The sequence below is a fragment of the Ochotona princeps genome, chromosome 7 (assembly GCF_030435755.1).
Source record: "Ochotona princeps isolate mOchPri1 chromosome 7, mOchPri1.hap1, whole genome shotgun sequence".
Lineage (NCBI taxonomy): Eukaryota > Metazoa > Chordata > Mammalia > Lagomorpha > Ochotonidae > Ochotona > Ochotona princeps.
Window position 1 is genome coordinate 17904142 of NC_080838.1, and position 27917 is coordinate 17932058.

The window sequence follows — 27917 nt, forward strand, 5'->3', positions numbered from 1 at the left end:
CATAAATGCTCCAATTCTCAATTTTACACGAAGATACAAAAATAAATATTGCCATGCATGTCTTGCTGACACTGTAAATACACACAAATAAATAACCTGAAATGCTGCCTACAGAAATCACTCCTACGTACTTACTTTTAACGATGGAGGACTCAACCAAGCCTGAGCTTTTATAGCAATCCTCATACTGAGAAATCTCCAAGTCTCACTTAATGCCCTTTGAACGATCAAAATGTAACGCCGAGGGAAAGGAAAGAATACAAGCCAAAACTGGAGTGCAAAACCCTTTTTCCACTATAGGCTTTAATGGAAAGAGTTTGTGAACTAATGGGATTCTTTCCTAAGGGCATGCTGGCAACGTGGAAAGTGAAGGTCCTGAAACTGGGACTCCTTCCTCAGGCAACTCCTATTTCAGTTTCCTGCAACACCCCTGCTTAAGACTCTTGTGATCATAAAGATGCAGACAGTCCTTTATAAAAGTGCATCGGGTTCCTCGTTAAAGCTGAAGTCGCACACCAGTGACAGGTGGTCTGAGGGGTAATTGAAGGAAGGGAGCCGGTTGGGCCCAATCTGTTCTTCGGTGAGTAAATCTAGAGCAGCCCTCACGCTGAGCGCATGCTTAGAGTACCAGATGTAATCCAGCGTGTGGCGGCACTCCCCCGAGGTGCGGATCTTCCACGTGGTGTACGGGGGCTCTGACTGCCCGTCGGCGCTCAGCAGCTTGTAGGCGCTGTTGAGGTTGAGGCTGGAGGAAGCGAAGTGTTTGTAGACCTCTTCTGTTGGCTCTGCGTTGAAATCCCCACAAACGATGAGAGGAATCTTGGCTCCCTGGGTGATGTTGTGCAGGTTCTGGAGAAGGTCACAGCCCTGAGCTGACCGAAACCGCTCCCAGCCGGTGCGTGCTTTTAAGTGGGTGACGGCGATGCAGAACTGTCGACCTGATTCCTTGCACTCCAGGGTCTGTGCGATGGCCACCTGATTGGTTTTCAGTGTCATGGCCGTCAGCCTGATATTGGCACTGTTGATGAGCTTGAATCGATTTTGGAGAAAAAATAAGGCACAGCCGTCGGGGCCATTGTTGTGTTCAACATCGAGACAGGGCGACCAGGGCTTGGGGAAAAATGTGCCCTGGTAGCCCAGTCTACTGAGGAGTGGCTGGAAGGTGTCGAAGTAATGGTCCACCTCTTGGAGGCACAATATGTCAGGCTGGTAGGCTAGGATTTCTTCTAGGATGAGACACTTCCTCTCCTCCCATTTGAGGGCCTCCAGAGGACACTGGACAAAGTTGTCTTTGCCTTCGCCGAGAGCTGAAAAGAAAGGGGCGGTCAGCTCCCAGTGCTGCTGTTTCCTCTGTGCACAGGCCTGGGGGGGCTTCCATCTCTGCACAGGTGCTCCCCAAACTATCCTGAACAAGCCCTCACCTGGAGGGAGCTAGCAACTGAGTTTTCTTTTGCATGACAATGACTTCCCTTAAGTGTACTCCAAGACAGAACTGCATGGGGAATGCAGTGTTCCTGCAGCCCTGGGGATCTACAGCTCTCCAGGCTGCTTTCAACACTGCCTGTGACCTGACAGAACAGATGCAGCTTGAAGAGACCTAATGAACGAGGGCTGCTCTTCCTAAAAGTAATCACAGAGCTTGGCCCTTTCCTTGGGGGGGAATGGGGGAGCATGTTGTTTTCTTAAAATTAAACACCCCATAAAAGGCAATGCTACAGAATGTTGACACTATCTGGTTTTGAATTCAAAAGACACAGGAAAGGAGTCCTTTTTCCTCTAAAAAATAGTACCTTAATGTACAGAGAATTGAGGCTGCATCCTTTTAGTCTGAAATTATAAAGATGAGCACGGTTGAGAATCTCACCACAGGAATATCCAGACTCTCCTCCCCACCCCCAGCTGCCATTCCCCGCAAAAAGTTCTGTTTCTCACTTCCTCATTCAGTTCCTCTCTGTTCTCCCTGGGCTGCACACGGATGCCTGGAAGCAACACAAACTCTGGGGCTGTCCCACTGAATTCCTAGTTAGAGATATGGTCCTGTCCATTTGGATGTTCTGGGAGGAGACTTTCACTGTTCTGGGCTAACTCACGAACATGAAAGCTAAGGAATAAATTTTTTTTAAAAAATTTGAGAGACAGCTCTCTTTCAGCTGGTTCACTCAAATGCCCACAGTGGTCCCTGGCTGCGGCCTCCACTGGGAGCTGGACAACGATCCTGGTCTCCAATGGATGCAATCGCTTGGTTCCCTCAGGGTCTACCTGGGCAGGGAGCTGGAGCCCAGAGTGGAGCAGGGAATCGAACCCAGACTCTCCAATATGGAGCACAGAAAGCTGCCCCGGAGTAAATCTGTTCTTGGTGGAAAACAGTGGAAAACAGTGCTCCCTTTTCTAATTTCCCTGCTTGGGACTCCTCAGGCTGCCCCTTCCCCATCCTTCTACACTTGCAACTGCCCATACTTCTCGCTCATTTAAGATGCCAGTGCACTGTGCATGCACAGAAGTAAAAACATCCACTGGCATGGTGGCTCAATAGGCTAATCCTGCACCTGTGTGTGGGAGGGGCTGGTATCTCATGTAGGTAACAGTGTTCCAGCTGCTCTACTTCCCATCCAACAGAAAGCAGGAGTCTGACAGATCAACTCCTTGGGACCTTGCACCCATGTGCGAGAAGTGGGAAGAAGCCCCTGGCTCCCAGCTTTGGATTGGCTCAGCTCCAGCCTTTGTGACCATTTGGAGAGTGAATCAGTGGATGGAAGACCTCTCTCTGTAAAAGTCTGTCTTTCAAATAAAGTAAGTCTTTTTTAAAAAGCAGCAGCAGGGCTCGGCAGCGTGGCCTAGTGGCTAAGGTCCTCGCCTTGATCCCAAATGGCTGCTGGTTCTAATCCCGGCAGCTCCACTTCCTCTCCATCTCTCCTCCTCTCAGTATATCTGACTTTGTAATAAAAATAAAATAAATCTTAAAAAAAAAAAAAGCAGTTAATATTACCTACCTGAAAGTACTGATGGCAGAATTAAATGAAATGCTGAATATACAAGCCCTGCTACAACACCAAAAAAAAACAACAAAAAAAACCAAACAAAAAACAAACAAACAAAAAAAGCAGCAAAGGATCAGACAGAGGGCACAGGCGCTGCTCTGAGTGGGGCCTACCTTGGGCAAGGATGTTCCACTGCATGACCCTGATGGGCGGGTGGCTGCTGGGGCAGTCTGTCCTCACATCCACAAAGTCCCTCTGGAAGCGGGGCGGCCGGGTGTGCAGCACGGCCCTGCATTCCTCGAGCAGCTCCTTGGGGTCGATGGGCTCCAGATGGTCCGTGTCGGGTGACACCAAATACTCGGGATGCTGAGAGGCAGCGCTGCTACTGAGCGTCTTGGCGAGCGCGCTGTACAGTCTGCTTGTCCCGTTGCCCATGGAAGACGCTACGGGGGAGAAAAGCACAGATGGACCATCAGCTCCACCTCCCGACTAGGTCTTCCAGCTTGGCAGTCGGAGAAAGCATCCACTGTTAGGAACAGCAGAGGCTCGGTGCAGGCAAGGTCCCCACATGCACACACCAGGCCATTTGTCCACAGGCATAAAGGAGTGTCCAGGTTCTCGCTGTTGAAATGCTACTTTGAAAACTAGTCTCCAATTCATCTGAAAACTTTTTAAAACAATCTCATATGCTTTTATTGGAAAGCGCAGACATACAGAGAAGAGGCAGAAAGATGTTTTATCTGCTGGTTCACTCCTCAGATGGCCACAGTAACCTGAAGCCAAGAGCCAGGAGCTTCTTCCAGGTCTCCCACTTTAGGATTTAGCATTGGGCCAACCCCTCTGCTTTCCTGAGATATAAGCACGGAGTTGGATGAGAAGTGGAGCAGCTGGAACATGAACTGGTGCCCGTGAGAACCCAGCACTTAATGGTAGAGGATTAGCCAGTTGAGCCAACGTGCTGGACCTTTTAAGAGGCATGCTGGGCTCAGCGTGGTAGCATAGTGGCTAAAGTCCTTGCCTTGCACGTATCAGGATCCCATATGGGCACTGGTTCATATCCCAGGAGCCCCACTTCCCATCCAGCTCCCTGCCTGTTGCCTGGGAAAGCAGTCAACAACAGCCCAAAGCCTTGGGACCCTGCATCCGTGTGAGAGACCTGGAAGAGGCTCCTGGCTCCTCTTTGGTGCAGCTCCAGCTGTTGTGGCCACTTAGGGAGTGAACCAACAAATGGAGGCTCTTCCTCTCTGTATATCTGACTTTCCAATAAAGATAAATAAATGTTGGGCCCGACGTGATAGCGTAATGGTTAAGGTCTTCGTCTTGAACGTGCCAGGATCCCATATGGGCGCCGGTTCTAATCCCAGCAGCCCTGCTTCCCATCCAGCTCCCTGCTTGTGGCCTGGGAAAGCAGTCGAGGACAGCCCAAAGCCTTGGGACCCTGCACCTGTGTGGGAGACCCAGAAGAGCTCCTGGCTCCTGGCTTTGGATTGGCTAATACCGGCCGTTTGTGCTCACTTGGGGAGTGAATCATCGGACAGAGGTTCTTCCTCTCTGTCTCTCCTCCTCTCTGTATATCTGCCTTTCCAATAAAAATAAATCTTTTTTTTTTAAAAAATAAGATGAATAAATGTTAAAAACAAGAGAAATGCCTTGGTCTTAAAGGCCTCTTCTCACCTACAACCTTTTATTTAAATCTGTAAACCCAATGTTATAAAACATAACAAAATCACATGTCTTCCTGTATAATTTAGCATAAGCTTTAAGTTGTGCTTGTAAGCAATACAATGTCACACAGCCCGTGGGAATCCAGCAGCTGCTGCCAGGGCACCATTAGCTGTCCAGATCCCTCCAGCATGGAAAAGGATGGCCAGGTGGGGTTGCAGCCGTAGGTCTAGGATTTCTGTGGAACTCTGTGAACTGAACAAGAGGCTGGGGCGGGAGCAGGGAGCTAACAGCTACACAGGACATCGTCTTTTTCACAATTTTCCTGTTTCCTGGGTTCCTGGCAAAAGTGAAGAAAGGGCAGGAAGGACGGCCAACACTGTCTTCATGAACATTTTCTAGTGTTTTGCTTGATTGCAATTCATTAAGGAGAACAGAGGGCGATACTCATCAGCATGAGAAGCTGTAATTGTCAGTTCCGCTCAAAGTGCTGATTGCTCTTTCAGAGGGCGGCCACTTTTTCTCTCTTCATTATAAGTCAGGAACAACATTTACTCGGGAGTAACCCCAACATTCTGTGCCTGATGAATGTTAGTACCAGGCTATCTGCATATCTCTCCCATAACCATATCCTTTTACTCTCTTTGTAAAATATGGACGTTTCATAAAGATTTCCTTATAAAATTTGCAAATAATCACATCTCAGGCAGTCAAATTCACTATGGCATGTCCAGGGCAAATCCAGGGGCCAATGGCATAGCGGCTTAAGCCTTCACCTGTGGCACCCGCATCCCATATGGATGCCAGTTCCTGTTCTACTTCTCATCCAGCCTCCTGCTTGTGGCCTGGGAAAGCAGCAGGGGATGACCCAAGTGCTTGGGCCCCTGGCTCCCACGTGGCAAACCTGGAAAAAGCTCTTGGATCCCGGCTTCAGACTGGCCCCGCCTTGGCCACTGTGGTCACTGGGGGAGAACTGATGGATGGCAGGTATCTCCTCTCTCTGTACTTCTTTCAAGTAATGAAGTAAATAACAGTGAGCAAATCCAAATAGATACTACCAAAAGTCCTTGGTCAGCAAACAGCAAGCACATTCTTGTTCTTTTTCCGACTCAAACTGCTCTGCCTACCTTCAAGCTCAGTGAGAAAATGAGACTTAGGCAAACATACTGGTTTTCCCAACCCACAGTCAGGTGTGTTGCACAGCTGCACCAAGCATTGTTTCTCACACACTCGTGTTTCCAAACTGTTTGATCACAGTATTTCAAATCCACTGTGCTTGATGTGCATGCCTATCTGAGCATATGGTTGGAAGAAGTCTTCTCAAAGTCCTTCCTTATACTTTAGTTAAATGCCCTTGAGTTCAGTTTTCAAGTGTGGTCCCCAGGCAAGCCAATCACTTGGGGTTGCAATCACTGAACTATGTGAGGGTGTCCCATGGCACCACAGCAAATTCAAGGGACTATGAAGTATTTAAAATATGAAATACACAGGACTGTTTGACATCTGCCAGGCTGTAGGCAAACTACTAGAATAACTGCCAGGGAGCCTTTGCTCTAATTCTGTGTCTGCCCACTCAGATCTTGTAGCAAAGGTGAACTAATGCAGACTGAACACCAGGCCATTTACAAATGCTGCGGCCCAAGCCAAGTCCTCCACAACAACTGTACTGGAAAGTTCATTAATGAACTGTCCTGCTGCATAATGAGCGTGAGAGCAGGACTCTCACAGATGGTTCTGGAAGGTTTCCACTCATCTACTCTCCTTCCAATTTACTTTGGGCCTCCTGTGGGCCAGGCTCTGTCCTCATTGTGCACCTGACCGCTTAATCACCCTCTTATGAATTTCTTTAGTTTTCTGAAAGTCAGGGAAAGGGAGGGGGCAAAGTGGGAGGGAGACAGATCTTCTGTTCCTAATCACCTTCTTTGAAGTGTCCTCTCTCAGGTAGTGGGACCATTACTTGGAAAATTCTTCTTCACCTAATCTAACTGCACAGTCCTCACCCAAGTCTCACTGTTGTGTGAGACTACTGAGTTTTATTTCAAAAGTAGAGTTAGAGTGAGCATCTGTCCACTGGTTCACTTCCTTCCAGGTGGCCCCAACAGCTGGGGCCGGGCTGGACGAAAGCCAGGAAGCCCGGAGCTTCTTCCAGGTCTCCCGTAAGGAGGCAAGAAGAGTCCAAGGACTTGAGTCATCCTCTGTTGCTCTCCCAGGCCATTAGCTAACAGTGATTCCCAAAGTGGGGGCAGCTGGGCAGAAACTGGAGCTCAAAAGGGATGCTGGTGTCGCAACAGGCTGACTCACAATGCTGGGTCTTACCCTCCACTTTTTCTTGGTAAAGATTTATTATTTTTATCAGAAAGACAGAGGTACAGAGAGGAGGAGAGACAGAGTAAGATCTTCCGTCCAATGATTCACTCTCCAATTGGCCACAATGACTGAGGCTGAGCCAATCCACAAGAGGCAGGAGCTTCCTCTGGGTCTCCCACGCGGGTGCAGGGTCCCAAGGCTTTGGGCCATCCTCAACTGCTTTCCCAGGCCACAAGCAGGGAGCTGGATGGGAAGCAGGGCCGCCAGGATTAGAACCGGCACCCATATGGGATCCTGGTGCGTGCAAGGCGAGGACTTTAGCTGCTAGGCCATCATGCTAGCTGCAACTTCACGCTCTTGTTTTCTGTTCTAGTGAATTCGGGGAATAGTACCCCATACCAATAAAAGGTGAAGTAATGAAGCTGGGTAATAACACAAATCAGACTTGGGTATGGAGCAGGTACTGGCGACAGCATCACCCACTTGGGTCATATTTGCATATCTGGTAGCCACTTTACTCAAACCCAAAGGTTCCCTCACTCCTTTTTTTCAAACGCTTGAGTGCCCACTGTGTATTAGACTGTCTTTGCTACAGCAAAACACCTGAAGCAGCAGCTAACTTTATAAAGAGGAAAGATTCACTGAGCTCAGTTTTTTGGAGGCTTCAGTCCAGGAGTGGATGGCCCCACTGGACTGTGCCTGCTGTGAGCCGAGGGTGCTGCAGGTGTGGAGGGGGAGCGAGTGGTGAGACACAGGGCCCAGGTTCGGGCCTCAGGACAACCCTCCCAGGGAGAAGCCCCATTTCAGGGAGTCCCCAGGCCATCTCTGTGCGAAGTGCTTGGGAGGCATGTATCTGGGGTCCTCACTGAGTCAGTCGCTGATGCTCTGGCCCATGCACCTCCTGCCTTCCTGACGCCGGGGCACGGGAGGGGAGGACACACTACTTCAATTAGGGCAACAATGCTACTCATACATTAGGTTATGAGACCCCTAGCAAGAAAAGTCCAGGCCCCAATGGCTTCCATGTGTAAATTCTAGCAAATAAGGCATTGCACCAAACTTGCACAGCCTTCCGTTTACTCCCTCCCACATACAGTCATGCTGAAAGACAGTCTGGCAGTGTTTTATGAATCTAAAACTTACCATCCAGCCCAGATCTCACACATCCAGATACTTCCGTGAAGAGACTGAAAACTTACATTCACATAAAAATATGTATGCTATCGTTGATAGCATGTTTATTTCTAATTGCCAAATGCTGGAAGCAACCAAGGTGCCCTTCAACAAGCGAACGGACAGCTGTGCTACACCCATAAAATGAAATACAATCCAGAATTGAAAAAAAAGAAAGCTGTTGACTCATGCAGCACGGCTGAAAGTTAAAAGCATTCTGTAAGTGAAACAAGCCAGATACTAAAGTTCCATACTGTGCGATTCCAAAAATTCATGCCACTCTGGCAAAGGCACACTACAGGGAAGGAAAACAGCAGGTCGGTCACTGGGGCTGGGAGCGTTTCTACAAATGGGGCACACAGAGGGATTTCAGGAGACAGAGCAGTTATGTAGAGCACAGGTCACAATCCACAGAGCTGTCCATGACCAAGAAAGAACTTTAATGCGTGTAAATTTAAAATATGAACTGGGAAGTGGGAGGGCCGCAAGAGGGAATGCGGAACTTGACAGATGAACCAAACTGAATTACAACTGTGCGGCCACCTCACAGTTCCACTTGGGCACAGTGGCGCTGTGCTCGAAGTGACTGAAACGGGGTGCCACCCCGGAAGTCGTGTGGCTGTGTCCGTGGGAGCTTTGGAGAGGCAAGGCCGGCTGGTAGGCAAAGCTTCTGCTCGTGGGCTCACTGCTGCCAACTCGGACAAGGCTTTATTTGCGTTACTGAGGCTCAGAAAGTAGTGACCGTGTGCATTCCTGTTGACCTTACTCTAGGCACAGAAACAATGTGCATGCGCACACCAGGCCTGGGATACAGGGGACTATCTCCTAGCTTCACAGGGTCAAGGAGCAGTGTTACACTGTCACCCCAGAAGCAACAGGCACAGCTGCCGCCCCATTCTGCAAACAAAGGAGCAGGACTCTAATGGGAGAGGGGAGAGCAAGACAATGCAGACAAGCCTGAGAAGATCCTCACAGGCCCAGCCAGGACAGTGCTGACACAGCAGGTGTGGTGTTGTCAGGCAGTGCATTCAGCCACCACCTGTGATCTTAGCGTCCACCAGCGTTGGCCGAGTCCCAATCCAGCTCCCTAGCAATGCTTCCGGCAAGGCAGCAGATGCCCCAAGTGCTTAGCTCCCTGCATCTACATGGCAGACCTGGACGGTCCCAGGCTCTGGGTTGCAGCCCGGCCCAGCCCTGACCACTGGGGATGACCTGGAAGTAAACCAGTAGGTGAATGAAGTCTCTTACACTGCTTCTCCTTCCTTCTGTAACCTTGCCCTTTAAACACACACACACACACACACACCCCCAAGCAAATAATAAAACATTTCTTGTTGAAACTATTACATTGTAACCAGAGGTGAAATAGCAATTATGAGTCCAGAATAAGATAAATCAGTGACAGAATAAATGAGATGAGGGAGAAGAAAATCTTTACAGAGCAAGTTCCTACCTTATACAGACACGGGGCCCTGAAGGACCTGGGCTTCAGTGGGGACAGCTGGCAAACATGCCTGTGACTTTAATCACAATTACTCTCCCACTGGGAAAATGCTGGCCGTACCTGTCCTGCAAGACACCGTGCCTCTGGGATCACTCCGTCCTAAACCCATAACCACAGTCCAAGTGAGGGGAAAGCCCCAGGAGAATTCCTCAAAGCTTGCAGTCTTGAAAAGCAAGGAAAGCCAGAGGGAGCAGAGGAGACGCCCGAGGAGACAAGAGGGCAGAATGCATTATGATGGGGCCAGCGCTTTGGTTCAACTGCCTAATCCTCCGCCTCCAAGCACTTGTATCTCACGTGGGTGCCGATTCATGTTCCAGCTGTTCCACTTTACGTCCATGCTTGTGGCCTGAAAAAACAGTGAAGGACAGCCCAAAGCCTTGGGAGCCTACCCACGTGGGAGACCCAGAAGAAGCTCCTGGCTCAGCTCCAGTCATTGCAGCCATTTATGAATGGGTGCATGAGTGAATCACAGGATGGAAGGTCTCTCCTCTCTGTAATTGAAAAAAAAAAAATTGATATGTCCTAAGGCCAATTAACACATGAGTAAAAAAAGCTACAGAGAGCTTAAGTCAAAAGTAATGCATCTGAAAACCAGGACTGGGGCAGACCTGGCTGGACAGAACAGCACCCACCAGCATGTGCATGGACTGGATAGTGGGCCTGGTCGGGCTGAACTAGGCTTCAATGCCCACTGACATGTATGAGAGCTGAATGGGATGTGAGATAGACTGGACTAGTCTGCTGCACTACAGATAGTCAGTATAGTCTGCTGTACATACTGGCAAGCACGGGAACCAGGGCAGGGGGCGCCTGGTGGGGGTTATTGTGGGTCGCTCCAACTAGGCTGCAGTTCCCACCGGTTTGTGTGAGGGCTGGGTGTGTGCTTGGCAGAATCAGGCTGGACTGCAACACCCATTGGTTCGTGTCGAAGACAGGGCTGGAAACAGAACTGATTCAGCAATTGCAGCCACCAGCTGATTGGGGGCGATGGACTGTGCCGGGCCCTGTACTGGCAAGCACACACAAGAATCAGGTCCGGGATCACTTCAGTCAGTTTCTTTGGGGATCTCCCCAATCAAACTGCCGGACTCAGAATCCCATCTATGAAGAGAAGTGCAGGTTCCATGGTCTGACCATGGAGCCCAAATATCAAAGCTGAGCTGCCTCAGTGACTCAGATGGAGCAGTGCAAAGTATATCCAGTGCACATGGAGGATATGGCAGTCCATCGAAACCTGCAGAGCACACCTGGTACAATAGAGGACGGAGGACAGAAAAATCAGTCAACTACCCTGGCCATGTGTTGGCAGTGACAAGCTGGGCAAATGGAGACTCTAAGGTGGACTATGCCAACCAGTGGATTCTGCAGTGATTTCATCGTGCTTGGAGTGGTGAGATGGGCAGCAATACAGAACTGTTGAAAACCACTCGAGCAGGACCCTTGGAGCATGCCCCATATCAGGGACCTTGGATGGGTGGGAGGCATGGTGGGGCTTCTCCCTTTATTTCCCTTTACCCCAGATATACGGAAGAAAAAAAAAAAGCAATAATGTGGAAACAATAGAGCGATCTGGGCCGTTCCCTGGAAAAGAAACAAGAACTTTATTGCTTCATGTAGAGAAGAGAAATAGTGAATGAAGAAATTCTAGGGAGATATCTATTTTTTTCTTGTCTCCGAGTCTGTCTCTTTCTTCAGATGTGTTCTATTTTTATTTGAAAAGCAGATCTTTCAGAGAAGTATAGAGGGTCTTTCAGTTGTTGGCTCCTCCCCCAAAGGGCTGCAAAGGAGCTGGCCTGAGAGTCACAAACCTCTTCTGGTTTCCCACATGGGCTTTGCCAGATTATAGAGTTCAATGAGAAATGGAGCAGCCAAGACACGAACCAGTGCCCGTATGGAGCCATGCTACACCACTATGCTGGTTCCTCCCTCTCTACTTAAAAAAAAAATATTTAGGGGGCCCGGCGGCGTGGCCTAGCGGCTAAAGTCCTCGCCTTGAAAGCCCCAGGATCCCATATGGGTGTCGGTTCTAATCTCGGCAGCTCCACTTCCCATCCAGCTCCCTGATTGTGGCCTGGGAAAGCAGTTGAGGACGGCCCAATGCATTGGGACCCTGCACCCGTGTGGGAGACCTGGAGGAGGTTCCTGGTTCCCGGCTTTGGATCGGCGCGCATCGGCCCGTTGTGGCTCACTTGGGGGAGTGAATCATCTGACGGAAGATCTTCCTCTCTGTCTCTCCTTCTCTCTGTATATCTGACTTTGTAATACAAAAAATAAATCTTAAAAAAAAAATATTTAGGGCCCGGTGTGATGACCTAGTGGCTAAATCCTTGCCTTGCACATGCTGGGATCCCATGTGGGTGCTGGTTCATGTGCCCGCTGCTCCACTTCCCATCCAGCTCCTGTTTGTGGTTGGGAAAGCAGTAAAGCATGGCCCAAAACCTCGGGATCTTGCACCAATCTGGGAAACCCGGAAGAAGCTCCTGGCTTGGAACTGGCCCAGACTTAGCCCTTGCAGCCATTTGGGGAGAGAAAATGGAATGGAAGATCTGTTTCTTTGACTTTCTGTGTAACTCTGCTTTTCAAATAAAGAAAAAAAAATCTTTAAACAAGGAAGGAAGGAAAGCAAAAGGAAGCAAGGAAGGAAGAAATCTCTGTTACTTATAAATGACCAGTGTCAGGTAGAATTCACAGCACACCGAAATGAACCAATGTGGATTATGACGGCGACTGCTAATGAGTAACTGCTGCCTGGCAAGCTCGGCCTGCTTGGATCACGTACGTCTTCACCCTCACTGTGATCCTAGGAAGCTGAGGCGCTAATGATAATAAGGCCCATCTGATAAGGGGATAGCTTAACCATACTTACTGTTTCTTTCTTTTACTCAAAGCAATCTCATTTTTACAGCAGCACCAGTGAAAACTTCCCTTTCATGGAGATACACGTTTGTGGCCCAAGATTTTAAGCCATTCCACGGAAGTCCTACACTCTTCAGGACTTGCACAGGGCCTTCAGCAGACTGCTGCAGTATTCAAGATTAACTTCCTGAGGGTAAATAGCGTGAATAACTCAGCCTTGTGGTCGGGAAGCTCCTGAAGCAGCGTCACACTGTGGTAACTGCTGCTGCAGCCTGCTCTGGCTCCTGCCTCGTGTTTGGGGGTGAACTTTGAATCCAGCCCCATGCACTTGGACGTGGTTTTTAATCACAGCCACTTTATGAGTAAAAGGAAAAAAATCAGCCACCCTTCTCAATGACATGCGTAGTTATAGAATGCACGTAAGCAACAGGCACACAGAACTTGCTGGTAGCGGCTGTTCCTGGCAATCCACTTGGCTACACCACTACCTCCCCGCCCCTGACTAATTCTGCTTGCGCGTACAGTGAGAGCTGGGCACCCAACTTCCCTGCACAATTGCCAACACCTCACCATTACTCTACAGAAACAAATTCTATTCTCCTAACGATCTGTAACAACTTGCCAGAGAATTCAGACGCTGTCGGTTTCTAAAACACACTAACACTCCTCTGTTCACTTTCCTGTCACAGAGCAAAACATGCTGACGGCAGAAGAACCTGAATACACACAAGCCCTCATTAGCACCAGCTACACCGCACACTTCCAGTGCAATCTTGGCAGGACACAACACAAGTTCCACGAGTGCTAACAACATGGAGGAACTAGTGTACCCTGCCATCGGCCCTTACAGCTAAGACGCCCTTGGCCCTGGCCTACCATCCCTCGCAGCCTTAGCAGCCTTTACGAGCGAAAGCAGAAAGGCAGCTCCCCACACAACGCCCCTTTTTCCTTCAATCACCCAGCAGTTGCATATTCTGCACTTTGCCCACGTCAGAGTCAGTGGATAATTTCCTTCACACTTGGCATTGAAGCTTACAATCTCTGAAAGGGTGACACATGAAAAACCAAAGCGTGAACAAAAGCCAGAATTATCCTGGGTACAAACCTGGGAAGTTGCTGAAGCTGATCAGCCTGGGCCTGGAGAAAGCTCCACGAATCAAATGCACAAAATGCAAAAACCGAATGGACCCACGTCACGGGAAGGCGTCTTTCAAACAGCAGTCCAATGCTGCCATCTACTGGCCATGTGCTGAACCACCTCAGACAGCAGAGGGCCAATTCAGTCACTGATTTGCAGCAGGGCAAGTTCCCAAACAACTGCTGCCGTATTCAAGACAAGTGAGTGGAAAACAACACAAAATAACCACTCAGGTGAAATGAGCCTGCACGTGGGGGATGGGGTACATTTATTCACTACAGAGTGAAGGAATGAATAAAGCACCATGGCCCATGCCTGGCACTGTATGAGTCAAGCACCAGTGTCTCCCTAGCGCCTTCCTGGCCTGCTGCTCTTGCTTAGGTCACCCCCTGACAGTCTGTTATTCAGGGCCTTTCCCCCCCAGCACTCAGCCCACCGCTTTTAGAAAGTGCTAAGGGGCTGGAGGGGGGGGCGGGCATCTGCTGCAGTAGGTTAAGCCCACATCCCGTATCAAACTGCCAGAATTTACTTCTGGCTGCACTCCTGCCTCCTGTCAGCACAAACCCTGGGCAGCAGCAGGAGCCAGCTTAGGTAGGCGGGTCCCTGTCACCACATGGGAGTTCCTGGCTCCCGGCTCCCGACTGGCCCAGACTGACTGTGGCCAGGCCCTCTGAGGAGTGAACTGGTGGATGGGCCTCTCTGTCCCTCTCTTTCCTTGTGCCTTTCAAATAAATCAATTTTTAAAAGTACATTTTACTTTGACAAGAAACTGAAAACAATCCAGGCAAAAAGCCTGGTCTCTTCAACAAACGCTGTTGGGACAACTGGATAGCAGCTTGCAGAATTAAGAAGCAAGACCCACACCTTTCACATTATATGAAAATCAACTCTAAATGGATCAAGGACCTAAATCTATCAAACCATCAAACTATTAAAGGAAAACATAGGAAGCACACTCCAAGATATAGGAACAGGGAAAGACTTCTTGGAAAAGATGCCAAAAGGCAATCAAAGCCAAAATGAACAAATGGGACTACATCAAACTAAAAAGCTTCTGTACAGCAAAGGAAACTATTAAAGTGAAGAAGCAACCAATGGAATGGAAGAAAATTTTTGCATACTACACAAGTGACAGAGGACTAATATCCAGGATTTAGAAAGAGCTTCAGAAATCCAGGGACAAAAACATAAACACCAGCCCTGTAACAAAATGGGCAAAGGAAATGAACAGACATTTCTCAAAAGAACAGGTTCAAATGGCTAACAGACATATGAAAAGATGCTCAGACTCCCTAACCATCAGATACAAATGAAAACCACCTTGAGGTACCTCCTAACTCCAGTGAGACTGGCCTACATTCAGAACTTAACTACCACCACCTGCTGGTGTGGATGTGGGGAGAAGGGCACCCTCCTTCACTGCTGGTGGGAGTACAACCATTGTGGAAATCAGTATGGAGAATGCTTGGAGAATTGCAAACAAACCTGCCATATGACCCAGCTGTCCCGCTACTAGGAATATACCCAAAAGTGAAATCTGCATATGAGAAGGAGATATGTAATCTTATATTTGCAGCAGCACAATCCACAATAGCAAAGACATGGAAACAATCCAGATGTGCGTCCAAAGAGTGGTTAAAGAAACTGTGGTGCATCTACTCCATGGAATATCATTCAGCTACTAAGAATAAAATTATATTATTTACAACAAGGTGGTCCCAACTAGAGACCATTATGCTCAGTGGAATGAGTCAATCACAAAAGAACAAATACCATATATTCTCTCTTATATAAGGAAACCAGCGTGGAAAGGGTTAACTTCAATAATCCGATCCATACTGTTTTTTTTTTGTTTTGTTTTGTTTTGGCTGTATGCCATATGTTTTGATGTTTTCTATTTGTTTTATTTATTCCAAATACTCTTTTCTCTTGTCGAATTCATTGCTGGCTTATGGATTATATGGTGGCATCATTTTTCCCAAGAGACTTTTGTATGTATTTGATACAACAATGAATGTTTGAGATTCTGGAACACTAAAAATCCGTAGCAAAGGTTATGCTCTTGTCCCTACAATTTCCTGATGGATCCTCAAAACTGTGGGTTTCCCTATGGCTCATCTGACCTCGGAAGTGCAGCAACTCCCTTGAACACAATGCTGCCCCTGGAGAAGATGGAACCCCAGTGGAACTGCTTCTAAGAGGTGAAAAACTCTGCTGCAAATTTGTTTAATATTCCTCTTGTTCCACTACAGGTCAGGAGTGCAGAGAAATTCTACATCTTCTTAGAATGTTTGAGGAAGACTTTAAGTGTAACTTATTTATAGATACCAAATTCTTAACGGCCTTAAACATTACAAAAGCCATAGAAATGTGTGGTGGGATCCAAGAACAACCCTGACACCCTCTTAAAAGGAGGTGTGTATACAGAGCAGGAGGGGATCTCAGGGTGGAGCAGGAGAATAAGAGGTCTGTATTCTAGTCCCAGAGACCCCCGGAGGCCTCCCAAGTGCTTTCGCCACAGAAGCAATTCATACTTCATCGAGGACTGTCAGTATGGACACCAAGAACCATACCCTGACTACCTAGGAGATCCCAGGGAAGGTGAGTGCCCTCGGAGGCCGAGAACTCTGAGGTCAGTCATTTGCTTCTCTGGACTTTACTAGGTAGGATGTAGAGTTAAATTTTTCCTCACTCACTGGGTCGTTGGGGATTTGCCTGCTCACCTGCCTAAAACTTCTCTATTCTTCAATTGTTAAAATGCAAAGTTCTGTACAACCATGCTTAATCACTACATACTGCAAAGTTTAAATTTTGGCTTAATTTTCTCCTCCAAAAAACTATCAATTTATGACTGTTAATGCTAAACAAGATGTAACTGCATAGAAGCTTTGGTGTTACGTTTGTACTCAGCTGTTATATATACGATGGGTGTTAATGTTGATCCGTCCACTGTTCCTGTGCCACTGATTTAGGTTAAACTCAAACATGCTAGCTTGGGAGAAAAAAACAAAGGTTTATAGCAGCCGGCTGTACATATACCAAAATTGAGATGTCAAGGAAGTAGTTACAGGATGTGGTTAAGAACTTGCATTTTCACTCAATACCATGTTAATTAACTTCATGATGTTGTTAATTTTGATGTTTCTTCCTATTGGTGAAGTTGTGTAGTGACATCTCATTGGAGGAAATGATATTCTGCCAGCTCTATTTTCAGACCAAGGATGGTCTCCCAATGAAACTGCTGAATTTATCTGGACAATAAGATGCTGGACTCTCCGCATTGTCCATATCCACAATGAAGGAATCATGACTGGATATGGTCTGTACTACTGTAACAATATGGAGGAATTCAATATGGGGGGAGGGCTTGGAGAGGGGTTGGGGGAATCCCAGAGCCTATGAAACTGTCATAAAATGATATAAACATATAAAAAAAAGTAAATTTAATAACATGTCCATGAAAGAAAGGACGGGAAGTGATGTTGAGTGTTGGGGAATCTGGTCTCACAGTGGCAGAGAACCTTCTGGCATCCCAGGCTTTTTCACTTGCTGCTGTTGCCCCTGGGAGTGCCTTGGCTCCTATGAACACATTTCACTGAGCTCCAGACACAGGGTCATGCAGCCTCTCAGGAGTTGTGACTAACAGGACACTGCAGTTCCAGAATTTCTGTGAAACTATGGCTTGCTCTCATCAGCTGAAACAACTCAAAAACAGGGCAAAGTGTTGCCAGAAAAATCCAGCTGACAAATGCAGGCCACCGCCCTCCCGTGCCCTGCAGGGAAGTAATCCCCCAGCTGCCGGTCCAAGTGCCCATTTCAAAGGGGACTACTTGCCTGTGAGAGGTAAACATTTTCCCGGTGGCTGGTCTCCAGGTTCTGTTCCCCAGCGCCACTGCCTGGAGCTGGCTGTGTCCCCAGAGCTCTTGGTCATGGGGCAGCTTCAGCCTCCTTTCCAAGTCAGGCTCCACCTCTTCCCTCCCAGTGCCTCAGTCTCCTCATGTGGCGATAACTCCAGGACCCTGAGAGGACTAAATGGGTGCCACTGGCTTTGGCCAGCCCATCTGGGTGATCTATCAGTGTTCACTGGTCTGTTATAACTCTGTTATTTATTTTACTTGAAAGTTGGAGTTACATGGGTCCAGCGGCGACGTGGCCTAGCGGCTTAAGTCCTCGCCTTGAACGCCCTGGGATCCCATATAGGCGCCGGTTCTAATCCTGGCAGCTCCACTTCCCATCCAGCTCCCTGCCTGTGGCCTGGGAAAGCCTTGGGACCCTGCACCCATGTGGGAGACCTGGAGGAAGTTCCTGGCTCCCGGCTTCGGATCGGCACAGCACCGGCCTTTGCGCTCACTTGGGGAGTGAATCATCGGAAGGAAGATCTTCCTCTCTATCTCTCCTCCTCTCTGTATATCTGACTTTCCAATAAAAATAAATAAAAATCTTTCAAAAAAAAAAGTTGGAGTTACAGAGAGATGGAGAGAGAGAGAGAGAGAGAGAGAGAGAATCTTCCATCCACTGATTCATTCCCTAAATGCCATAAGGGCCGGGGCTGAGCTAATCTAAAGCCAGGGACCAGGAGCTTCTTCCAGGTCTCCTACATGGGCGCAAGCTCCCAAAGCCTTAGGCCATCCTCGACTGTTTTCCCAGGCCATAACAGGGAGTTGGAAGGGAAATGGAGCAGCCGGGACACCAAACGGTACCTGTAAGTGATGCTGACATTGCATGCAGAGGATCAGCCTGCTTGTGCCAGACCCTGAGAATCTCACTTGCCAACTTCAGCAGGCTGCTCACAGTGGAGGCCCTGCCCCAGCACAGCCGCACGGTGGATTGTCATTGCTCTTTCTAGCCAGAGCAGGTGCTATTCTCTCCGTTCCAGCTAGGAGGCCGGGAGGCTGCGGCTGCTGGAGTCTGCATGACCTGTAAGAAGTCAGGCTGGGGAAGCATCTTCCCTGCATCTCCTCCAAGAGCGGGGACAGCAAGGAGGAACGGCCGAGACGGGCCTGGCCAGGCGCTCACAGCAGCCCATTCTCAGGCCAGGGATAAACAGAGGTCAGGCTGTACCGCTGCCCTGTGTCCACGCCACTGCTATCACAGCACGTAGAACGGCAGGGCACAAAGTGTACAGAGCAGTGTCACGACCCGGGCACCGTTACCAGGGCTATCAAATGAAGGTCAGCAGTATTAACCCAATGTGTCTAAAAATACACACCCCTAGACAAAGAGTGACAACCCAAATGACCTTTCTCAGGCAGGCAGCACCTGCAGACCAGACAGGCCTGCAGAAATGTTTCCCAGACAAGGCACAGCAAGGCCTTCAGGCAGGACAGCTAAGGAAATCTCTCCAAGGGGGAGGAGCCCCCACCCCAACCCCGCCAACACACACAGGAAAGGTTTAGTGCACAGATCTTTAGTGTGTGCCTCGGCCAACTACTCCCCCAGGCTGGCTACTCCAGCTTAATGCTAGAAAGTGTGATGTGGAAAAGCAGGTGGCTGTGCAGGTGTAGCTGAGCTGGCTAATCCTCCCCCTTCAAATGCCACAATACCATCTGGGTTCTACTTTGTGTCTTGGCTGCTCTGCTCCCATACAGCTCCCTGGGAAAAGCAGTGAAGAATGGTCCAGAGCCTTGGGACCCTGTACCTGCATGGGAGACTTGGAGGACATTCCTGGCTTTGCTTTAAAGATTTATTTATTTATTATAAATGTCAGATATACAGAGAGGAGACACACAGAGGAAGATCTTCTATCCACTGACTCACTCCAAGTGGCCACAATGGCCGGAGCTGAGCCAATCTGCAGCCAGGAGCCAGGAGTTTTTCTGAGTCTCCCACATGGGTGCGGAGTCCCAAGAATTTGGGCCATCTTGGACTGCTTTCCCAGGCTACAAGCAGGGAGCTGGATGGGAAGTGGCGCTGCTGGGACAGAAACCTGTGCAGTGTGTGCAACATGAGGACTTAGCCACTAGGCTATAGCACTGAGCTCGGCTCCTCACTTTGGATCACTTCCGCTCCAGCTGTTGAAGCCATTTGGGAAGTGAACCAGAGGATGAAAGATCTCTCTTGCTCTGTCTTTCCTTCTCTCTATAAATCTGACTTTAAAATAAAAATAAAATCTTTATACACATATTAAAAAATGAGAATGAAAAAGCAGGGGGTAACATGCTAACAGTTCTGGTCTACTCAGGAGCTCTGTTTGAGTAGGAAGACAGACGTGAGAAGGGATATTCTGCTAATGGGGCTGGATTTTCTCTCTCCAGGTCATGGTCCACGACAGCCCGGGGGCCGAGTCTGGCTAACACCTGCTTCTGTGCTGTGTCAACCAAGACAGGCTGACATCCTGTAATGGTTGGGGGGGGGAACATCGAAAACTAAAGAGTGGTTACATTTCACCATTTCACGGCACAGCACGTGAAAAGGACATGAAATCCAAACCCCCAGAGGCATGTAGCTTACCTACTATGTTGTTTCCACCTGCCTTTTCCCCCACCCCAGCAGGTGTGAGGCGCTGCGGCAGACACGTGGCTGGGGAAGCCTGCAGCGCTTACGAGCTGGCTCTCCTTGCACAGTCTGCTAACTCCTACTCCAGATCGCAGGAAAATGAAGCTGGACAGTCTGTCTGTCTGTAGAGACATTCTGAGATTTCCAGTCACTGAGCCTCAATGCATAAACTTCCAGCACCCCCTTGCCTCATGTAGGTAGTTTGCAGTCCTGGTCAGCATCCCACGTCAGCCTAGGAACTGACACTTTGCATACAATCAGCAGGCTCTCAGGAGACAAACCCTCACTGTCATATCTAACCTCACTGAGGGCTAAACTAGCGAATCAAGAAGGCTGATCATTTGGAGGGTTCTGGGCAGAGAGACACAGATTCCAGGGAGCGTAGGGGGTGGGGCTGCCATTTGGGCACCACTCACATCTCCTGTGGGAGAGCTGGATGCGGACCAAGATGCTCTGTTTTCCGATGGTGCTTCCTGCCAACAACCATTCTGTAGGCAGCAGGTGATGCCGGCCCAGCTAAGTGGTCCCACCTGGAGATGCGGCCTGGTCCTACGCTTTTATGCAGATCCCCACCCCCAATGCTGGGGTTGGTGGTTGGTAGTTGGTAGTTGGCTTTCTGTTACTCTACCTTTCAAATGAATGAATCTTAAAAAGAAGAGACGAGAACCAGATTTGAATTCCCAGAGAAACCACAATAGTAGAACATGTAGCACACCAAGTGTAAATGTACTTTTCCCGAAGGGCACCTTGACGAGACGCCAAGAAGAGTCAGCAAGCAGAAAAGGCTGGGGAGGCTGGCTGACACAAGAGCAGGCAGCCTGGGGTGTCCCTTCCCCCACCCAGGAAAAAGCTGGGTGGGTGGTGAGACCCTGAGACCCTTGCTCTGCTCAACAGAAGCAACACTCCACAGGGAGAGGGCTCTGGGCCCGGAGGGCTCCCAGGGTGAGTGGTGCTGAGCAGGTGGCAGGATACCCTTCTGAGCCTCCAGGGTTTGGTTTTGTTTTGTTTTGTTTTAAGGGAGTGTAAGGCTCAGTAGGTTCAGGCACCCAGCAGGGACGGTCCTTGGCTTGGCAAAGGTGGCCAACTCCAGCCTGCTGCTCCTGCGCCCTGTGCAGGGTGGCTGGCCCCGGGCACCGTCAGCCCCCCTCTTCTCTGCAGGGGAGAGGCCTGAGGAAGCACAGCAGGCAGGTGGGAGCCGCTGAAATGGCTGTAGGAGACACCACAAGGCTAAATGGAGCTTCGCTGACAAAAGGAATAATTCTAGAACTAGGAAATGTCTAGAAATCTTCAGATGACTGCAAAATCCATTTTTTTCTCCAGAAAATCTCATGCACCAGATGATGCCATTAAAAATGAAGGGACAGGGAGTACAGATACATAAAGCCAACAGCCTGCCGAACAGGAAAACACCAAAAATAATCCAACGGGCAGCACGAGCTTCCCCCACGCTGAAGAATGGTCTCCACACGCACAGGCAGGCACTCTACGGCCACGATGCTCACGGAAACTTCCCCATCAAACATAAGATTTTCTAGGGGTTGGTGCTGTGGCGTAGTGGGTAAAGCAGCTGACTGCTATGCCAGCATCCCACTTGGAAGCCAGTATGTGGTCCAGCTTCTCCACTTCTGATCCAGTTCCCTGCTAATGGCCTGGGGAAAGCAGCAGAAAATGGCTCAAGTGCTTTGGCCCCTGCTATCCATGAGAGACCAGAGGGAAGCTCTTGGAGCCCACTGAAGCCTGGCTCAGCACTGGTCATTACAGGTTATCTGGGGAGAGAACCAGTGCATGGAAGCTCTCTCACTCTGCCTCTTGCTCTGTAATTTTGACTTCCAAACAAATCACATAATGAAAGGCAGAGTGACAAAAAGGAGAGACAGAGATGATCTGTCAACTGATTCACTCCCCAAAACAGCTGCAACAGCCAGAGCAAGGCCAGGCCAAAAGCCAGGAGCCAGGAACTCTGAGCCCCCCACAAAGGTGACAGCAAAGCACGTGAGCTGTCCCCACTGCCTGTAGGCCCCCCAGCAGACAGCTGGGCTGCAAGCACAGAGGAACCAGGAGTGCAGTGGGCACTGAGTCACAGCTGCCCCAAGCAACAGGTTAACCACAAACACCACCCTGCGAATGAGCTTTACTAAGGGCATGTGTCACCTCCCATTAAGATTTAACTATGAACATCAAGTCACAAAAAATATTTGCATATATAATTCACAGTTATCTCCCCAAAGAATTCCAGAACCAGCTGGAAGAGGAATTGCAGAAATGTCCCAACAAACAGATCCAATCTATAGGATTCACCAGGACAGCAGACAGCCAACACAGCAGGGCGTAAAAAGGAAACAACAAAGGATTGTCCCCAAGGTGTAAGCCATGCCCGCCAAGGGTCTCATGGGGCAGGGCGTCTGCAGCCTGGCAAACAGTCCAGGAAGCTCAGAGTGGGAGGAAGGATGGAGAAGGACAAGCGGAGAGCAGCGGAGGTGCCAGCAGACATCCGTGGCAACAATCTGTCATTGTGGCTGCCTTCTGATGTTAAAGCAACCTTACTGTATTCTGAAAATGGACTAAAAGCAGCTTCCTGCGTGTTCCATTTTCCAGGGGCAGTCTCTCCACACCACCAGATCACCACACCAAGTGGCGGGTGACAGGGATGCAGCAGGCAGACCCTGGAATGCTTCTGCAGCAGGTAGCCTGGGGCCATGGAACTCAGAGTCAAGTCTAGGATAAACTGGGCCCTCAGGTTAAAGAAATGAAGATCAACTCCCTGGAGATTATCTCCTTTCAGCTTATCCAGGAGTCCAAGATCACTGACTTTCTCCCAGAGGGTATCCCTCAAGGATGTATTTTGGGGCCTGCCAGGATGGCTTGATTGGCTAATCCTCTGCCTTGCAAGCTCCAGGATCCCTTATGGGTGCTGGTTCAAGTAGTGGCTGCTCCCCTTCCCATCCAGCTCCCCGTTAATTGCCTGGGAAAGTAGTAGAGGATGGCCCAAAACCTTGGGACCCTACATCCTTGTGGGAGACCCGGAAGAAGCTCCCAGTTTCAGATCAGCTCAGCTCCGGCCATTGTGGTCACTTAGGGAATGAACCAGTGAATGCAAGATTTTTCTCCTTTTCTCTGTAAATCTGCCTAATAAAAACAAATCTTGAAAAATGACGAGGATCACACCAGGTTGAAACAGTTGTGGACTAACCAGCGGACCAGGTTCAAGGTGCTGGTTACCCTTGGGGACTACCATGGTCCTATTGGGCTGGGTGTGAAATGCTTCAAGGAGGTAGCCACCGCCATGCATGGGTCATCATCCTTGCCAAACTGTGCCTGTGTTCCGCAAAGGGGCCGAGATCAGTGAAGCCTACAAAGCACTTTACCAGGTGACCTGGCACTGTGGCTCTGTGCTGGTATACCTCACTCCCCTCGCAGGGGCACTGGCACCATCTCAGCCCTTGTCCCCAGGAAGCTGCTGCTGCTGGCTGGCACTGACTGCTACACCTCAGCCAGGGGGTGTACCACCACCCTGGCAAACTTCGCCAAGGCCAGTCAATGCTATCTTAACACCCCACACCTGTCTGATCTGGATGACAGTCCAGGCTCCAGCTGCTACAGGCACTAGAGAATGAACTAGAAGATTTCTCTCTTTTTAAAGTAGAGCTCCCGGGATTAGAACCAGCACCCATATAGGATCAGGCGTCCATATGGGATCAAACGTGTGCAAGTTGAGGACCCCAGCTGTTGGGCTGCCTTGCCTACCCCTTCTCTCTTTCTCCAGCTCTTACACTTTCAAATAAATAAAGCTTTTTTAAAAAAGAAAACATCTGGTTTTTGTAAGGGTCAAGGAATGTTTCAGAGTCTCCTGAATTGCTTGAGGCTTCAAGTACAAAGATCCATCCCCTCTGGGGTTTCTTCAACTTTCAGGCAGGGACTAACCACTGCAAAGGCAGCACAGAGCTCATAAACACTCCCCAGAGCATCCAGAATCATCCAGGGCCTAACTCACCATGTCAGGAAATGGAACCAAGTGCACGTGAAGACCCAGAAATCCTTTCCCAGGGATGTTTGTCACCAATTTCACAGCTGCCACCTTCTTCTAGGCATGTGGCAATTTTCTCCCCCAGCCCTCCCCTCACATCGCTCCATCCCACCCACCCAAGCAAACACCCTTCATACATCCAAAAATCTTTTTTCTTTTCCGACAAATCCAACCACAGATTTCTTTGCACTTCATACTGCAATCAGTCGTGAGTTTGCAGATAAACTGCTATCAATTTTTTTCATTTTTCTCCCCCTAGGGAAAGTCTGCAGTGTTAAGAGCCAGTAAGCCAGGTCCAGTGATTTGCGGATGATCACGGGAAAGCCTGCATAATGTGATTCTAGAACCGTGGACATGAACTCAAAAGCTCCCTACCAGGAGAGCTCACTGTATTTGAACTCCTCCCACCAGAAAAGCCATTTATTTTTGCAGAAGCTGGATAATTACAAGCTTTTCCTTTTTTTTTTTCACCCACGAGTAGCTTACTCACATAGTGAAGGGACCCACTAAAGAAAGCAGCCTCCTCAAATAAAGCTGGTATTTGCTTTGAAAATGTACCCAGAAAGAGGCAACATGTTCTAGCAGAGAACACTTGATTCAGCCGGCTCCGGGTGAGCTGTGGAGGGCACTGTTTCCCAGCCCAACTATACTTCCTCCTGTACAGCTAATGGTAACAGTGGCAGCTGCCGCCTCCTTCTGGGGTGCACCTGTCCTTGCTCCAGAAAAGCAAGCAAACCAGTGACATCCCCTCCAACGTGTCCCGTGGAGTCCAACAACCCCTAAATTTGGTCAATCCAAGAGACGGTCTTTCCAGGAATGGCTGAGGACCCGTGGGGCCCAGAGTGAGCATCCACTGTCCACCCCCAAACTCTCAGGCAGGCAAAGTGGCTCTTAGCTCCTCCAATGGCCAAACTTCTAGGTGTGTTTCAGAATAATCTTTAGTTTGAAGATGACTTGGTCCATAACGCAGGCTGGGGGCCCTCCACTGATAGGCTGGGCCTACAGGGAAGCCTGTGCATCTTGTAAAGCAAACTCCGCCCTTGCCCTCTATGCCTCATGCTGTCCCATTTTCTCCCGCTTTTCATCAACAAAATGCATAACAGCCATGTTTTCCCAATCCTAACCAGGCTTTGAGGCACACTTAAATGCAACCACTTCCTGAAGCCTGAAAGCCCTACTACTGCAGGGAATGCCTCTCTCCTATACCCCTGGGGCTATTTGCAAATCTTGAAGGTGAAACCTGTTTATGTCATTAAGCATCCCTTAAATCTTAAAAGTGAAACCTTTATGTCATTAAGCATCCCTTTTTTTGTGCAAATCTTGGGGCCGGTTGGGCAGCAAACTTCCTGGAAGACAGCCTAAGGCCCACCACCCTTGACCTCCTAGGATAAGCTGCTGATGCGTGGGAGACTGTAAGGCCCTTCTCCATCCACCAATGAAGGAGTGCACAAGTCTCCTCCTCACAGCTTTAACTTAAATGACCTGTGGAACGAAAAGGGCCTAGACTTTGTACTGTCTACTGAAGTATCAGAATTCTTTAAGGTGCAGATGCCTTTTTAAAAGTCCCTCAGGGATGGACATGGTGGAGCAGCAGCGGGTGAGGGTGCTCCCTGGAAGGCAGGCATCCACCCGGGTACCAGACTGCCCGCTCCGAGTCCTGGATCCCCCACTTCTGGTCTAGCTTCCTGCTAATGTGCCCCTTGGCGGCTGCAGGTGATGGCTCAAGCACCCGGGCCCTTGCCTCTCTCCCCGTGTACTCTCAGTAATGACACCTGGGCCTCCAAGGCAGGTTTCCTCTCTGAGCCCACCTGAGGGAACTCAAGTTGAGAAGCTGCTACAGGACACAGCAAGTGATGTACTGTTCCCACCTGAGTGTTCCTCCTGAAAATGCGCAGCAAGAAAAAAGCTATTAGGTGGTACCCATTCCAACAATTTTTTCATTATGCCAAACTGACTACGTGCATCAAGTGCACTGCTTCCCAACAACAGAATTTTTTTTTTTGTCTCAAGTAACAGCTCGACACCCGCATCCTATTAGGTCTATTCCAGCAACATCCACCAACAACATGGCTAAAGTCTTGGCTTCAGCACATTTCATCAGTCACTTCTGTTCGTGACAGAAAGCCACACTGGACGTAGTGTTCACTCTGTACTGAACTCAAATGGTCCCAGAAACAAGGCATTCCTTTACAATATAGGTGGGTTACACTGATGTGCCCCCAGCAATAACCAGAGTACAGCTAAAATGCACCCTTAAAAAATGTTTTGTATAAAAACTATTTCTAAATTTTAAAGGTATAACTAATGTGAATATCATGGGGCTAGTTATCCGAGGTTACATAGAGGTGGCAAAAAAAAAAAAAAAAAAAAAAAAGAGTCCCAGGTAATAAGATGATTTAAGATGGTAAAACTGACCTTTGGAAGGCATCACTTAGGAGTTGGGCCTCCCTGGAACACAAGGTTCCAAAAGAATCCCCAGTCCATGGAAAGCCAACTCATGTTTTAACATGATTTAAATTTTTTTCAGGACAATTAGGCCATGCGAGCCACACGATCAAATAGTGGTCACGTAAGGTTATTTTCTGTATGAACATCTCAACAGCACAATTAAAAAAAAAAAAAAGAATAACCAACCGAAATTATTTACGGTCTCCGTAGGAGGAAATGTAAGGCAGGTTATGCGGGAGAAGTACTTTAGCGGGGCACGCAAGGGTCCAGCGGGAAACTGCAGTGTTCTCACAAGCCGTGATGCAAGTCCCGGCAAGGCAGGGCAAAAGGAAGCAAAGAAGGAAAAGCGAGCGCAAACAGCTGGTCAGGAAGGACTCGCTTTCAAACCCGAGACCCAACCACCCGTCCGCCCGCGGCTTCCCATTCATTCCGGGCCGCAGCCCCGCCGCGCACTCACCTGCTCGGGTACACGACCTGGCAGCGCCCGAGGCCGCCGAGGCCGCCACCAGGAACCGGGGGGTCGCGGGCCGGGGGACAGCCGTCAACGGGGGCGACTGGCGACGCAGCCCGGGGCCGGGCAGGCGGCGCAGGCCGGGGGCTTCCCTCTGCAGCAGGGCGGAGCAGAGCCGCCGCGGGCTCTGAAACATGCCGGGCAGCGCCGCCACAACCGCCGCGGCCCCTCGCGCGCCGAGGAGCGGAGCAGGCTGGGGGCCGAGGTCGGCCGGTCGGTCACACCGTCGGCGCCGCCCGGGAGGATGCTCCCCGGCTCCTCGCAGGAGTGCTGGGCGGCCGAGCCGGGCGGCGGAGGAGGCGGCGGAGACAGGGCCGACACGAGCCGCCCGCAGCTGGAAGGAAGCCGGCGAGAACTGGAAGGCAACCGGCGAGCGCAGCGCGCTTACAAAGCGGGCGCGACCAAGTGCGGCTTCTGGCGGGGGGAGACCCCCGGGACTCGACCCTCGGCGCGAGCGGGCTGCGCCCCCGACACGCGCGCCGCTGCTGTTCTGAAAGGACCGTAGACTTAAGCTGTTAGGAAAAGTGGAAGTTGTGAGGCGGTCGCCCGTGACAAGTATCCGTTGAGGCCGTGTTGGAGAAACGAGCGTCCCCTCCGGCTGGAGTGGAAGCACCCAGAGGCTGGGAATCCCGAGGCTGTTCCAGGGGCTGTGGTCCCTGGGGACACGTGTGGGCCCGAGGGGAAGGCGCGTCCGCGGCGCGCGCCCTCAGGAACACAGCCGGAGGGTCCGCTCCCGACCGCCCTCCCCCTCCGCGGGGTCTGTAATGGAAATAAGTCAGGATAAGGCACTGTGTGTGTGAAGGTGGCGTTTAAACTCAAGC

General features: G+C 49.8%; 1 protein-coding gene across 1 annotated transcript; it reads right to left on the reverse strand.

Moving 5' to 3' along the window:
- Positions 1–285: 285 nt before the first annotated feature.
- On the reverse strand, positions 286–27357 carry NOCT (nocturnin). The gene is made up of 3 exons (XM_058666846.1): positions 27043–27357; positions 3152–3421; positions 286–1307 (listed from the first exon to the last, which is right to left on the reverse strand). The coding sequence occupies exons 1-3, from the start codon at positions 27230–27232 to the stop codon at positions 472–474; spliced, it is 1296 nt and encodes a 431-aa protein (XP_058522829.1). The 5' UTR covers positions 27233–27357; the 3' UTR covers positions 286–471.
- Positions 27358–27917: the final 560 nt, after the last annotated feature.

What these genes read in the sequence shown, in the direction of transcription:
- NOCT (XM_058666846.1), bottom strand. Translation starts at nt 27,232, where the DNA reads ATGTTTCAGAGCCCGCGGCGGCTCTGCTCCGCCCTGCTGCAGAGGGAA. An exon ending in CAGGTCGTGTACCCGAGCAG is followed by an intron (nt 3,422 to 27,042) that starts GTGAGTGCGCGG and finishes TCTCCCCCGTAG; the next exon opens with CGTCTTCCATGGGCAACGGG. An exon ending in GTGGAACATCCTTGCCCAAG is followed by an intron (nt 1,308 to 3,151) that starts GTAGGCCCCACT and finishes CTTTCTTTTCAG; the next exon opens with CTCTCGGCGAAGGCAAAGAC.